Raw genomic sequence first — 15,172 nt, 5'->3', positions numbered from 1 at the left:
AGCCCGACAGTCGTAAAATGTCAGAACCGGTTGGATTTTCTGGGACCTAGTGGGTCGCAGTATGGCGCCGTCGTCGTGCCACACCACCTGCGCCTTATACATTTTCGGATCCTTGTGATTAATAGGGCTGACTTGGAAAATTTTCTCTTCTATATTATATTTTTTTTTTTTTTTTTTTTATATCCTTAGAAGATCCATTTATAAATCCTATTACAGCTGTGACCTGATGACGACGGATCTGGAGCAGCCACCCTAGAGAATTTTTTTCTATTTTTCCCCCCAGCTGTGCCGCGCCGTGGGCCTCGCTCTGCCGCAGCCGCGCCGGTGTTTGTATTCTGGTGCGTTTGCTGCAAAGACGAGGATGAGATCATTGCAGGGATTGCTGTGCCGGTGCATGCAGCAGAGAGGGGGGCGAGCGCTGGGCTGTATGTGCGCAGGGAGGGGAGGGCTCCACACTGCAAATCAGCAGCGGCCACCGCCAACAAGCCCTTTTTCTTTTTTTTTTTCCCATTACGTCTTCTCTTGCCCAGGTATTCCTCGCAGAAGGCAGATTTGTGACGGGGATCTCTCCACTTTGTCTTCTTTGATGGCTCTTTAGAAAAAAACAAAACAAAATAAAACTAAAGAGGGAAAAAAAAGCACCAGACCTCCCCATTCTCTTACCAGGCAAGGACTTCTCCCATTTTTAGTATTATATTTTTTTTTTTTTTTTTTTTCTTTAGGAATATTTTATATTTTATTTTTTTGGACTGTGATGGGGACCAAGTGGGAAATGTTGGGAATCGACGTCTGCGAATTTGGCGGACAGCTGTTGGAACTTATGTGGCTGACAGTTTGTTACAGAGGTGAGATCATCTCGGCTGTTGCATTTTTACAATAAAGTTGTTTTTGTGGGTTTTTTTTCCCTTTTATGGAGATTCCATTACATTTTATTGCATGACTGTGTATTATATTTTATTTTATTTTTTTCACTATTTTTTTTTTTTGTTACTTTCAATATTTGAATTTCTATTGTGTTTGTATCATTTTTACGTTTTTGTGTTTATTTTATGCTTTTTTTTAACCTAAATTTTTTATTAATTTTATATATTGCGTTTTTCTGATTCTATATTGTACATTTTATGTTCCATAGAGTGACATAGGATGATGGCTTTTTATCTATGAAGCCTTTGTTTTATGGTTTTTATAATGTGTAACAATTTATATAAAGAGATTATTTTGACAATTTATTATACATTTTTTTTTTTTTTTTTTTTTTTTTATTGGTGCATTGACAGTGACGGGGGGAGGGGGACTTATCTGGGGTCTGTGGCTGATGGTGTGAAACCTGATAAATTATTAATTGCAATCAGTGCTGGGTGTTACTGCCCATCGCAGGGTCCTATATGTGACCCCATTACTTGGCATCTGCTGGCCTCCACCCCGTCTGTCTCCAGAGTCAATGATGTCATGGTGAATGTCGGCTTTGTCACTCAGGTCTCTGGAGACCGATGTTCGGTGTCACCATGAAGTATCAGATCTACTGTGATTCGGCCGTGTCCTTTCTGCAGAATTTACCCTAGAATGACCCGCTCTGTTGGGGGTTGGCAGCTCCCCCTGCCTGTAGGTTACCGGTACTGCAGCAACACTCTATTTTAACTTATTTGTTCCATTATTTCTAGAATATTCAGAAAAACGTCATTGAGACTTTTTTTTTTTTAAAGATAATTTTTAGCCATTTTATAATAAGGCCCCGCCCTAGGGGGGGTTTCCATCCATGAGGCATAAGAACGTCCCCTTTCTTTGAGTGATAGGGGGCAGCATTCTGGAAGATATGCGGTCCTTCCTTGCATTCCCTTCGCCTTCCCTTTTAGGGAACAGCTGTCAATCGTGCTCATTCCTGCTCCATTCTGACAGTGATCCCAGACGTCGGGCCCCCTACGAGCAACAAGTTCACTGGACAGCCCCTTTAAGTAATCCATTCCATTTTTGCCCAGTACTTTACACAAAACAAAGGGTCCGCCATCAAGGATTATGTGTGAGGGGATCTAGATGACAGTGTGATCGTTTTTTTTTTTTTTTTTGTCGGAATTGTTCCCCAATTTTTTATGGTGATTTTTTTTGTTTTGTTTCTTTCCGAACGCCCGTTTTTCTGCTCTAGATGTAACTTTCCTTGGTGATTCCTCTATGGCGCAGCTTGTCATATACCCTTCATCAGTCTGAGGACGTGCCATGCGCAGTGTGCACTCTGATCCAACATTTGGTGCCCAATCTTTCATAAGGAAAGTTGGATAGTATGCAGCTACAACCCTGATTGGGCGCTGTGTGGTTTGCCGTCGGTGGGCGCTGTGTGGTTTGCCGTCGGTGGGCGCTGTGTGGTTTGCCGTCGGTGGGCGTTGTGTGGTACCAAAAGGTTAGTCCTCTTCATGGAAAGTTCTGCACAAGACCAACCAAGCTGGCCATAAACATGCATGCTCTCCTCCGCCCAGCTTGCATGTTTCCGTCACTGGGAGCGGAGCTGCAGCACCAGTTTGCCTTCACATGTGCCCAATGTCGCTGCTGTCCCCCGGGGGTGCCCCCATCACTGTGAACTCTCCGGAGTCACATCCGGCTCTCCATGCTGGGATTATTGGCTGAAGTAGCTCTTTGGAGAAAGTACTGAGATTTGTGTTTCTGATTAGTTCCCGTCTCTTCTTTCATCCCTGTGCCGCGTGCGTCTAATCTCATTTTCATGCATTTATTCTGCCGTTTGATCCGTGTCTGTCGCTTGCCGTGAGGTGCGTTTTATCTCCGCGCTCTTCAGAGCTGGCCATCTGCCTCGCTTCCTTATCTCCTTGAGTTTTCTGTGAAATGACGGAATATATTTGGAGACGCGTCGTTGTCTGCTCCCTGAGATGTATACAATGGCCGTATAATAGACTGACATGGATCTGACCACCGCCGCCTTGTGCCGCGATAATGTCTCCGCGTGCGGCGCCTGCTGCTTTGTATGCGCCACTTGTTCGCTCGCTTCTGCTTTCTAGCAAAGCGCTTTGATCCGTGGTGTCTCTCGCCTGTTGCCGCAGAGTAATGAGGTCGGCTTTGCTGCAGGTTTGTAGCACGATGGTGGAATTGTGATCTTGTCGGGGCCTAAGAGCAAATGGAGAGGACATTTCTGTCCACCACTGCGGTTTGTCTTTTTTGTTTTGTTTTTTTTCTTCACACCCCTATAGTTACCTAAAGATCACAGCAGCACCGCCAACTCCTGCTTTGTAGATTTTTCCATTAGAAACCTTTACTACCGTACTGTAGTGTCCAAGGAAAGACACTGAGGAGGAGACGCAGGATGGAGCGGGCGACACTGATGGAAACTGCTGGCTTCATTCATATTATAACAGGAAAACACGCCTAGCGTTCTACTAAACCGGACTCCTCCTATACGGCCCTGGAGTCCGGTTTAGTAGGACAGGAAAGATTCCAAGTGTTTCCACTGACTCTAAAACCTTCCTTCCCCCTTCCCCCTTCCTTCCTTCCCCCTTCCTTCCTTCCCCCTTCCTTCCTTCCCCCTTCCTTCCTTCCCCCTTCCTTCCTTCCCCCTTCCTTCCTTCCCCCTTCCTTCCTTCCCCCTTCCTTCCTTCCCCCTTCCTTCCCTTGTCTCTGGCCTTCCTCATTAGTTTTTCTTCTCACCACCACTTTCATCCTTTGTTGCCTCAACTAGCTTACAATATTTCGTCCTTCCCTTATTTTTCTGTCCTGCTTTTATTTTCTTTTTTATTTCTTGCTTTTCTGACACATTCATTTCTCTATCACCAATTTCTTTCTTCCATTACTCTCTCATCTTCCTTTCTTGACTTCTCTTCTTATCACTGCTCTCTTCCCACCTCCTTTTTTTTTCATTTCTTCCTCCTTTCCCCCTTATTTTTCCCTTTTCCCCTCTTCTTACCTTTCCTCACATTGCTCCCCTCTTCCACTACCTTTCTTTGCTCTCTTATGTCCCATCTTCCTTTCCCCTATTTTCTATTGCTTCACTTCCATTAGTCTGATGCCTTTCTCCTTTAACACCTCCTTCTCTTCATTTGCTCATTTTTTCCACTTTCCCCAACTTTTTATCCTTTTTTTTTTTTCCCCACTTCCTTTCCCCTTTTTCACCCTCTTTTCCATCACTTCTTTCCTTACCTCTTCTGACTTTCTTGTCCCTTTCCTCTTTTCTCTCCTGTTCTTAACTTTCCCCTTTTAACCCCTCCTTTTCTCTCAACTTCTTCTCTTATTAATAATAATAATCTTTATATCGCAAACATATTCCGCAGCTCTTTACAGTTTAACAGTTTCAAAACACAAGTCATAAGTCACTTTTTTTTTTCTAACCTTCTGTTATCCTCTTTTTGTTTTTCCCTCGCTTCTTCCCCTTTTTCCAGTCCCTTCTATCTTTCTCTATCCCTCATGCCGTCCCTCTGTCTCCTCCTTCACTTCCTTTTCTCATTTAATCTTTTCTTCCTGTTGGTTCTAGTTCTCATTTTTCTCACTTCTTTCTCTTTCTTTCCTGGCTGCTTCCTCTTTCCTTTTCTCATGTTGAACCCCTCCTTCACTTCCTTCTCCATTTCTCACCTTGATTTTTGGTTCTCACCCCATTTTTCATTCATTCTTTTCCTTTTCTAGTTGCCTCCTGCTCATTTCCATTTTCTTGCCCCTTTTAACACTTTTTTTTTTCTTCCTTGTCTATTTCTTACCTTTTCTCACCACCTCCTTCATTTTCTTCCCAACTTGCCATCTATTTTTTTTTTGTTCACTCTCCTCCTTCCTTGCCCCTTTTCTCTAACTTGTAGGAAAAGTTTTTGTTCTTTTACAACTTTTTTTTTTTTTTTTTTTTGTTTTACACTGGAAAAGGCCAAATTGTTGCTTGTTTGTACCAATATATATAATGTGTATCATTATCCGAATATATCGCGCGGTTCCTGGGCAGCCATCCACCTCACATTTGTCATGTCACCTTGCACTTCCCCTTTAAGTGACCATTATTTTCTAATTATTTTTTGTCCCCCGCTTCTCTCAACTTCCATTTAGATCATTTTAGGTTGCAGAAAAAGAATCTTACCTGTCGATAGATTGTAATCTGCAATTATCTGATGTTTATCCAAGAAATGGCAGCGCCGCGACTTATTGATCAGAGCGACATTGTCTAAGATTTATTAGATATTCACTGAGCAAGAAGAGACATTTACGTAGAGAGGTCTGTGCTGATTAATGTCTTAATATATCTTTACAGTGGTTGTGGCTCTGATTTCTGATCCAAAGCTCCAAATCCCCGGCATAGACGCAAAGAGAAATCGTGAAAATCTAGGTCCCTGTATGCAGAGATACATAGGATCCTGTCTGCAGCCACCACTAGGGGGAGCTCCCTGTATACAGAGATACAGGATAAGATCCTGTCTACAACCACCACTAGGGGGAGCTCCCTGTATAAAGAGATTCATGATAAGATTCTGTCTGCAGTCACCACTAGGGGGAGCTCCCTGTATACAGAGATACATGATAAGATCCTGTCTGCAGCCACCACTAGGGGGAGCTCCCTGTATACAGAGATACATGATAAGATCCTGTCTGCAGCCACCACTAGGGGGAGCTCCCTGTATACAGAGATACATAAGATCCTGTCTGCAGCCACCACTAGGGGGAGCTCCCTGTATACAGAGATACATAAGATCCTGTCTGCAGCCACCACTAGGGGGAGCTCCCTGTATACAGAGATACATAAGATCCTGTCTGCAGCCACCACTAGGGGGAGCTCCCTGTATACAGAGATACATAAGATTCTCTCTGCAGCCACCACTAAGGCGCTCGTTCTGTATACATTGTTAATATTGAGTTCAGTGTATGCAGTAAACTCCTGAGCTCCCTCTTGTGGTGGCTGCTGGAAACCAAGAATTTTATTACTTGTCTCAGTCTATGCAATTTTACAACAAAAAAAACTGAACATTTTTATTTTAGATCTTGTACAATTTACAGAGGGGGGGGGGTCGTTTCTTGTACTCTTGTTGCAACCAGAGCTGTATTCAGAATTCTGCTTTTGTTGTGTCCTTGCTATCGGCATTACTGAGATTCTATAGTGCACGGGATCGGGGCCGTTTCCTACAGACCTCTATACACTAATCTCCCGCGATGCCGGGCCACAGCCGACGCTCGGGTTGGTTATGCCCCCATTGACCGCTGTCTTCTCTTCCCTCCTTTCAGACATCATGGCCGACAAAGATGGGATTAAACCTGTTGAAGATGATCAAGATGACGAAACCGACCTGAACTACAAAGCCCCGGAGAAGAAATCCCTGCAGGAGATCCAGGAGCTGGACAAGGATGACGAGAGTCTGAGAAAGTACAAGCAGACCCTGCTGGGCATCCTGCCGGCCACAGTGGGTGAGTCTGCGCCGAATGTGGCCATATTGTCACCCAGCTTTGCCAGGCTCCTGAACGGCAAACCTGACTTGCACAGCGCCGTATGTCTCCGGTCGTCACTGGGTCCTGTTTCGGCACGTTTTTCCTGTCTGGGTCCTGGCCGCTTGCCGTAACGATTGATTTTTGTCTGGGATCGGAATAGATTTTGCGCTTTTCTTCGGCCGCCTGACATTGATGTCCCCTTTCCCTGCAAGGAATTCTTGATCAGCCTCTCCGCAGCTACGGAGGATTAATTTACAGATTCACCTTCATTCCTCCTCAGGAATAAAATTCTGCTCACCTGACGGTTCCTGAATAGAATCCCAGACCGGCAGAATACACTGACACAATAAGATGTCATTGATAGAACGGAACTCCCCGTAACTAATGTACATGGGTCGCCTTCCCAGGGCTGTGGGGTACTCTGTACCGGGCCGGTCTCTAAGAAGGGAATGTCAGAGCAGCGGTGACCCGGTTCGTGGCCCTGGGTGCCCATGTAAAAGGGGTTAAGTTGGGAATAAAGTTTATAGATGAATGATTCGTGACGGCACCTGTGGTGTTCAGCAAGGGAGGTGTTAAGCCGACGCTGCAGACAGATCCTCTGGGACAGATGGTGTGGTGCAGCAATGATGTTGTAGCCCTCCACAGGCAGGGCTGTAGTCCCAGGGCAGTGTAGGGGAATGTTTAGGAAGAGGGTGCAGTGTTTGGCACAGAGATGTAGCAGTGCTGAGGATGTTGCAGGAAGGAGGCAAGGACCCAACAGGGTGCAGTTTCTTTACCTTTACTTGGCAAACGCAGTCCAGGGTCCTGGTTACAGATGGCACAGGAGCAGGCTAGCCTGGAAGCAACTTGGGGATCTCTCTATCAGACGGGTTGTGTAGTCTCCTTCCTAGCGCTGGCTTGAGGCACATCCAGTACAGTGTTACACTGAAGTTCCTCCTTCTTATCGTCTCTGAGAACTCCCTCGTATGGCAGACAGCTGTAGCCCTCTCTCTCTCTTGGCTCACCCTTCGCTGTTGTTCCTCCAAGTCTTAGTTGGGAATAGAGCATTTACAGCCTCCTACTCCTCTGGTTTCTGTTGCAGGACATTCAGTATCCATACCACCGTGGAGACCAGGCTCCAGATCATGCGCTTTCACCGGGAGGGAGCGCTCAACCTCCAGCTTCTTTCCACACGTCTACACTCGTTGCCCTCCTCACACTATTTCCCTTCCTGGCCCTCAGAGCACGATCCTCCCCCAATCCTGGTTCAGAGCTCCCTCTGCTGGCTTGGAGTGGGAACGTGTTGCATGTAAATGATTAACTGCTACAGAGACCCTTCCTTGCTTCCAAGCATGACATCAATCTCCCTGGAAATGCCATTGTGGCGACCATACTCCTGGGGCCGCCACATTCCCCCCTAGTGCAAGTCAGCACTCCTGGGCTGATGAAAAACATAAAACAGATAAACAATATGAAGGTTACAAGATTTGAAAAAGGGAAAAATTTACAAAAACCAAAAGCTCCAAAAATAGTCCTATGATGAGAAGTTTAAGCATCAATGTCCATGGTCCATTCCTGGGCAAATGGTGAACTATTTACAACGTTTGTTTTGACCACACAAGTCCTGTGGTCCAATGTCCATAAAAACAAAGCTGGAAAGTTCAAAGGAAACTCTTCCAGATTATCTGTAGGCACAAACTTGAAAACGGTTACATATGTACACATACAATTCCAACATTTACTTATCTATACACAATATCTGATGGGCGGTACACCTTGTGTAGTATGGGTAGACCTGAGTAACACTGGTGTGATTGGGGATCCTACTGGTGTAGTGTGTAATGTACTGGATACACTACTGGTGGTTCTGCATGGCACAGGGATACTAGATTATCTAGGAACTCTAAGGCTGGGTTCACACGTAGCGGAACTCTCGCGGAAATTACCGCGAGAATTCCGGAATTCCATTCCGCGGGAAAATCGCATTTTAAATTCCCGCGGAAAAACTAGCATTTTGCAAGCATAATTAGCTTGCAGAATTGCTAGCGTTTTCCAAGCGATCTGTAGCATCGCTTGGAGAACTGATTGACAGGTTGGTCACACTCGTCAAACATAGTGTTTGACGAGTGTGACCAACTTTTTACTATTGAGACCGCCTATGTAAATAATAATAAAAAAAAAAAAAATTGTTATTCTCACCTTCCGACGTCCCGCGCAGCCTACCCGCCTCTATCCACGCTCCCGTGCCCAGTAATCCTTTGCGACAACTACCGCGATGACGTCACGCGAATGACCGCGAGACTTCGCGATCCCGCGAGAACGGACGTCATCGCTCGCAAAGGCTTACTGGGACCGGGAGCGTGTGGAGAGGCGGGAAGGCTGCGCGGGACGTCGGAAGGTGAGAATAACAATATTTATTTTAAATTCTATTTTTTACAGCGATAGCCCGGAGGACAGTCTCCTCTCCTCCGGACCGTGGGTACCATCCGCAAATGTTCTGCTTACCTTTCGCGTGGTGGGCACAGCCACATGTGGAAAGTAAGCGGATCAATGCATTCCTATCGGTGCGGGATCGCCGCGATTCCGCGAAATTAATGAGCATGCTGCGTTTTTTACCACGAAGCAATTCCACTGCGGTAAAAACCGCAGCATTAGCACAGCATTTCGGAATCCCATAGGAATGCATGGGACGCTTAGTTTTTACGGCAAAATCGCGCGGTTAAAACCGCCTCGGAAACGCGAAAAAAACGCCACGTGTGAACTCAGCCTTAGACTCACCATGGGTATAACAGATTCACCACTGGCAGGGCATGGGTTCTCTGGCTCCACTGCTGGTGTAGCATCTTCTGCCTGATTTTCCTGATCCTCAGGATTTTCTTGAGTCACGTCTTCCTGTGCTACCAGTTGGGGAAAGGTCAACACTGGCACCACTATTGCATCATTTACTTTAGTCCAATTTGCAGGGAATTCTCCAAGTATGGTGCTGACCTTTTCTTCTTCTATGGGTTGGATGTTATTTTGTTCTTCCATTCTTTCTTTTAGCTGATCAGGGCATAATGTCAAATGATCCCTTGATACGGCTGCTGAGGTTTCTCCTCCATCTTAACTAATAAGACACACCTTGGTATTGTCAAAGCTTGAGGGTAGAATGGTGTAGGGTTCAGCTTCCCATTGATCATCCAGCTTATGCAATCTTCTTTTCCTCTTGAGGACTTGTTCTCCTGGTGACAAGGGAACTGCAGGTGCATGCTGATTGCAGTTCCTCTCTTGTTTTTGTCTTGCCTGAGCTAGACTCTTTTCCACGCATTCTTGTACTCTTCTGTACTGTTGCTGCCTCTCTGTGTCCCAATCAGCATCTGGTGACGTCACCTCAGGTGTAAGGACTCCCATGTCCAAATCAATAGACAGTTTACCAGGTCTTGCTCTCATTAGGTATGCTGGAGTGCAAATGTGGAATTCACAGGATTGTGGTTGTAGAGGTCTACCAGATCTGGTAACTTTTCTAGCCACAGAGTCTTCTCCTCCAAAGGCAAGGTCTTCAGTAGGTCAATCACTACCTGGTTCATCTTCTCACACATGCCATTGATCTGTGGGTGATACGGTGTTGTCCGGATCTTCTTACAACCATAAAAGTTACAGAATTCCTGGAACACTTCTGCCTCAAAGGCGGGACCTTGATCTGTAAGCACTCGCTCAGGATATCCATGTGGTCTACAGAAGTGCTGTTGGAATGCTCTGGCTGCTGTCCTGTCTGTTTGATCTTTGACAGGCACAACTACCAGGAATCTTGAGTAGTGATCCACAATGGTAAGGGCATAGATGTAGCCTGACCGGCTTGGAACCAGCTTCACATGGTCCAGGGCTACCAACTCCAGTGGCTGTTTGGTGATGATTGGCTGTAGAGGAGCTCTCTGGCTGTCCCGATCCTTTCTGCGCAGGTTACATTGTCCACACTCCCGTCACCACCTTTCAATGCCTCTCCTCATACCAGCCCAGTAGAACCTCTCCCGGAGCAATGCTTCCAACTTCTTTCATCCGAAGTGTCCAGCTCCATTGTGGTATGCTTCCAGGACCATTGATGCCTCTCTCTTTGGGACTACCACCTGCCAGACCAGCTCATGAGTGCGGGCATTGATACTCCTCCGACACAGCTTTCCTTCATAAATGAACACCTGACCTCTTTCCTTCCACAACTGCTGGGTTTCTTCAGGAGCATCCGACTCTGGGCGTGAGTCAGCTTGTGACAGTAGCTCCTTCACCAGGAGGACTGCGGGGTCATCATCCTGAGTTTCTGCCCAGTCATGATGGGGGCAATGGATTTAGGGTGACTTCTTTCAAGCCAGACCTTCTGTTTCTCACTCCTTGAGCATTCTGGGCCGGCCGCAAGTGGCCGGTGGAAGGGAGGTAACTCTATCTTCTCAAGAGACTCAGGGTCTTCTCCTGCATCTGGCAGATTAGGCATTCTGGACAATGCATCAGCATTGGCATTCTTGTGCCCTACTCGGTACTTGATGGTAAACTCATAGACAGCCGAGCCATCCATCGCTGCTCCAGTGCACCTAGTTTGGCAGTTTCCAAGTGAGTCAACGGGTTGTTGTCCGTGAAGATGGTAAACTTGGCTGAAGCTAGGTAATGATTGAATCTTTCAGTCACAGCCCAGACTATGGCGAGGAACTCCAGCTTGAAGGAACTGTAGTTGTCAGAGTTTCTTTCAGTGGGGCGCAGCTTCCTGCTGGCGTAGGAGATCACTCTTTCTTTGCCATTCTGTACCTGTGACAGTACTGCTCCCAGTCCCACGTTGCTGGCATCAGTATACAACACAAAGGGCTTGTCATAATCTGGGTAGGCCAGAACTTCATCTCCCGTGAGAGCCATCTTCAATCTGGTGAAGGACCTCTCCCCTCAGTCCATTCAAATGTGGAATTCTTCTGTTTAGCTTTCTTGGACTGCCCCACCAGAAGATTTTGCATAGGAGTGGCTATTTCAGTGAAGCCTTTGATGAACCTTCGGTAGTAGCCTACCAACCCGAGGAATTGGCGTACTTCATGGAGGTTGCTGGGCTTTGGCCAGTCCCGGATAAATGTGACCTTGTCAGGATCTGGTTCCACACCTTCTGCACTCACCACATGTCTGAGGTACTGTACCTTGGGCTTCAGGAGGTGGCATTGGAAGGCTTCACCTTCAGGCCAAAGTTGGACAAGGCTTCAAACACCTCGGCCAGGTGTTCCAGATGGTCTTCATAAGTCTTGGAGAAAACAATGACATCATCAAGGTACAACAGGACCGTCTTGAAGTTCTTGTGTCCCAGGCAGCACTCCATCAGCCGTTGAAATGTTCCTGGGGCGGTGCAGAGCCCGAATGGCATATAGTTGAACTCACAGAGACCCATTGGAGTGGTAAATGTTGTTTTCTCCTTGTCTGCCTCTGCCACAGGAACCTGCCAATCCCCACTAGTGAGATCCAAGGTGGAAAAGTAGTTAGCAGTTTTAAGTGCAGCTAATGATTCTTCAATTCTGGGTAATGGGTAGGCATCTTTATGTGTAATGCTGTTAATTTTCCTGTAATCAAAACACATTCTCATGGTACCATCTTTTTTCTTTACAAAAACTATTGGAGCTGCCCAGGGGCTACAACTGTCTCTGATAACCCCTGCTTCCTTCATCTCTCTCAACATACTCTTAGCACATTGGTATTGTGTTGGGGGTATAGGCCGGTACCTTTCCTTAATGGGTGGATGATCTCCAGTGGGGATATGATGTTGAACCCCTTTTGCCTGCCCAAAGTCTAGTGGGTGTTTACTGAATACCCGCTCATACTCTTGTGTCACTCTGTAAACCCCATTTTTCTGGTATGAAGGTGTAGAGTCAGTCCCCACCTGCAGTTGCTGGCACCACTCCTCCATCTGCTTCACAGAGCCATTGTCCTCCACCTGGTCGGATGAGACCGAGGGCTCTGCTGCCTGCAATGAGTTGTTATTGACAGTGAGCAGCTTAGCAACTGTGGCGTACCGAGGTATTGTGGCCTCCTCCTCCCCACAATTCAAAAGACGTACAGGTACTCTCCCTTTACGTACATTAACCATCCCTCTGGCTGTCAGGACAGTGGGCCTGCTATCGGAGTATACTGACTCTGCCAATGCCTGGTAATCCTTCCCTCTGAGACCTATGGCTGCCCGACACCAAATCAACATTTCACATCTGGGGGGTATTGCAATGGCGAAAGCATCACTCACTCTGACACTGCCAATTTCTCCGCCAGAGTTCTACCTGTTGTCTTTGCATCAGGACTCTGATCTCCTTCTGCAGGACTCGTTGTTCACTGGAACCAGCAGTCTCAGCCACCTGTTGCAACAAGACAATAACCTCGGAAAGACAGTTTTCAATTACATTGGTACCAAGAGTCATCATGGGATTACATTCACGTCGATCAATATCCACAACTATCAGACTTTGAGATTTTAGTTCTACCCGACCCACTTTAACAGTAATTTCTTTACATCCAATCTGTGGTAAAGACTGACCATTACTGGCAACTACTGTCAGTTCATCAGTTGGGCCACGGGTGAGTTCAGAGTCAGCCCAATACCGCTTGTAGAGGATATAGGGCATAGTGGTCACCTGGGAGCCAGTGTCCAGCAAAGCGATCATGGGGATACCGTCAATCACCACTGGAAGAATCAGTCTCCCTCCCACATACTTGGCTCGCCAGTTCCTTGGGCCTTGAGGTCCTACTCCTGGGGGTTGGCCCTCTGCCCCAGGGGTTGCTCGTTTAAAGGACAGAATCTTGCAAGATGACCTGCCTTGTAGCAGCGACGACAGATGGGACGTCCGTCCTGGTCATAGCGGTCGTTGTTCCTTCCTCGAAGTGGTGGGGCTCTCCTCCTCCGGAGCCACGGGACATCCTCTGGACTGGAAGCCAGCTGGATCTTCTCTTTGGAGGACACCTGCAGGGACTGCACGGTTTTAGTAAGTGCAGCCATACCCCTGGTCAACTCCTGGACCTGAAGACGCATCTCCTCTGTAGGATCCTTATCCAGAGTCTGTACATCAGCCTCCACAGGGATAGAAGGGAAAGATGTTGCATCCTGATGGTAGGTGATCGCTGGGCGCCTAGGGGGTGCTGGACGGCTGTCAGTTGGCTCCTGCAGTACCCGAATAGCTCGGTCCTTGAAATCAGCAAAGTCCAGATCAGGGTTATGCAGGGTTATGATGCACAACTTTACTGGATAGGAGTCCTTCAATGAACTGCTCCTTTAACAGTTTATCTTCCTCCTTCACACTGTCAGGATCAATTTGCTTGACTGCTCGCAGCGCTTCCTGCAGGTTGAGAGTGTAGTCACTTATACTGTCCTGCAACTTCTGTTTACATCCGAAGAACCTCATCTTAATTTCAGCTGCAGTGCGGGTGTCAAAGGTGCTTTTTAGCTTGGCTAGAATCTTTTTAACAGTCTCTTTATCAGTGTCCTGCCAGGCTTTCACCTCCCTCTGTGCTGCACCCGTTAGCTGTCCAATAAGGATATTCAAACTGCACAGTCTCTCTTTAAATTCACTCAGGGTATGTGACTTACCCAAGTACTGCGGTAGCCAGGCCGCTCCCGGTATGTAGGGCATAGACAGCGGCATGTGATGGGGACCGCTGCGGCGGGCGCTCCTCCTTGCGGTGCTGAGGGGTTGGTGGCGGCGTCCGCCGCTGTGTGGCGCAGACATTCTCTCTCTTCCCCCCCCCCCCCCCAGTTAGCGTTAGCCAGGGCCGGGGGTTGTGTGAGCTCACCGGCGGCCGCTTCGCAGGCCCGATGCTCCAGGCTCTAGGCCTCAGCTCCGCCCACATCTCGTGCACTTTTTCCTCTTCCCGCGCGGGACTTCACTTCTTCGTGCTCTCCGGCAGGCTCCTCCCACGAAGGCCTGCCCCTTTTCTTCCCGCGCCAATCAGCGGGATAATAGCGGCAATGGCGCTAATTTCACACACAGTCTATAGTACACAACAGTCTCTGGCACACAGGACCCGGGGATACCGGGCTCCGTAATCCTGTTTGTGACGCCAAAGACTGGGTCGCCCTCCCAGGGCTGTGGGGTACTCCGGGCCGGTCTCTCAGAAGGGAATGTCACAGCAGCGGTGACCCGGTTCGTGGCCCTGGGTGCCCATGTAAAAGGGATTAAGTTGGCAATAAAGTTTATAGATGAATGATTCGTGACTCCACCTGTGGTGTTCGGCAAGGGAGGTGTTAAGCCGACGCTGCAGACAGATCCTCTGGGACAGATGGTGTGGTGCAGCAATGATGTTGTAACCCTCCACAGGTAGGGCTGTAGTCCCAGGGCAGAGTAGCGGAATGTTTAGGAAGAGGGTGCAGTGTTTGGGACAGAGATGTAGCAGTGCTGAGGATGTTGCAGGAAGGAGGCAAGGACACAACAGGGTGCAGTTTCTTTACCTTTACTTGGCAAACGCAGTCCAGGGTCCTGGTTACAGATGGCACAGGAGCAGGCTAGCCTGGAAGCAGCTCAGGGATCTCTGTCAGACGGGTTGTGTGGTCTCCTCTCTAGCGCTGGCTTGAGGCACATCCAGTACTGTGTTACACTGAAGTTCCTCCTTCTTATCGTCTGAGAACTACCTTGTATGGCAGACAGCTGTAGCCCTCTCTCTCTCTCTTGGCTCACCCTTCGCTGTTGTTCCTCCAAGTCTTAGTTGGGAATAGAGCATTTACAGCTTCCTATTCCTCTGGTTTCTGTTGCAGGACCTTCAGTATCCATACAACCGTGGAGACCAGGCTCCAGATCATGCACTTTCACCGGGAGGGAGCTCTCTATCCTCA

The 15,172-nt window shown here is 47.7% G+C and overlaps 1 protein-coding gene across 3 annotated transcripts in view; it reads left to right on the top strand.

The window, feature by feature from the left end:
- The window catches only part of LOC141069160 (rho GDP-dissociation inhibitor 2-like), a 38,065-nt gene that overhangs the window by 12,876 nt on the left and 10,017 nt on the right, over nt 1-15,172 (top strand). Inside the window, exons 1-2 of one of the 3 annotated variants that reach the window (XM_073558541.1) lie at nt 523-666; nt 6,187-6,366. In XM_073558541.1, coding sequence (XP_073414642.1) covers nt 6,192-6,366 — 175 coding nt within the window. In that variant the 5' untranslated portion in view covers nt 523-666; nt 6,187-6,191. Of the gene's footprint in view, nt 1-522; nt 667-690; nt 846-6,186; nt 6,367-15,172 lie in introns of those variants that run through there. The other 2 variants (XM_073558538.1, XM_073558539.1) reach the window with 2 other exon arrangements.

Source organism: Dendrobates tinctorius, unplaced genomic scaffold (genome assembly GCF_039654945.1).
Source record: "Dendrobates tinctorius isolate UK_male_01 unplaced genomic scaffold, ASM3965494v1 ptg000257l, whole genome shotgun sequence".
Taxonomy (NCBI): domain Eukaryota; kingdom Metazoa; phylum Chordata; class Amphibia; order Anura; family Dendrobatidae; genus Dendrobates; species Dendrobates tinctorius.
The sequence above is the reverse complement of the archived record's forward strand: the minus strand, read 5'-3'. Positions and strand labels throughout refer to the sequence as shown.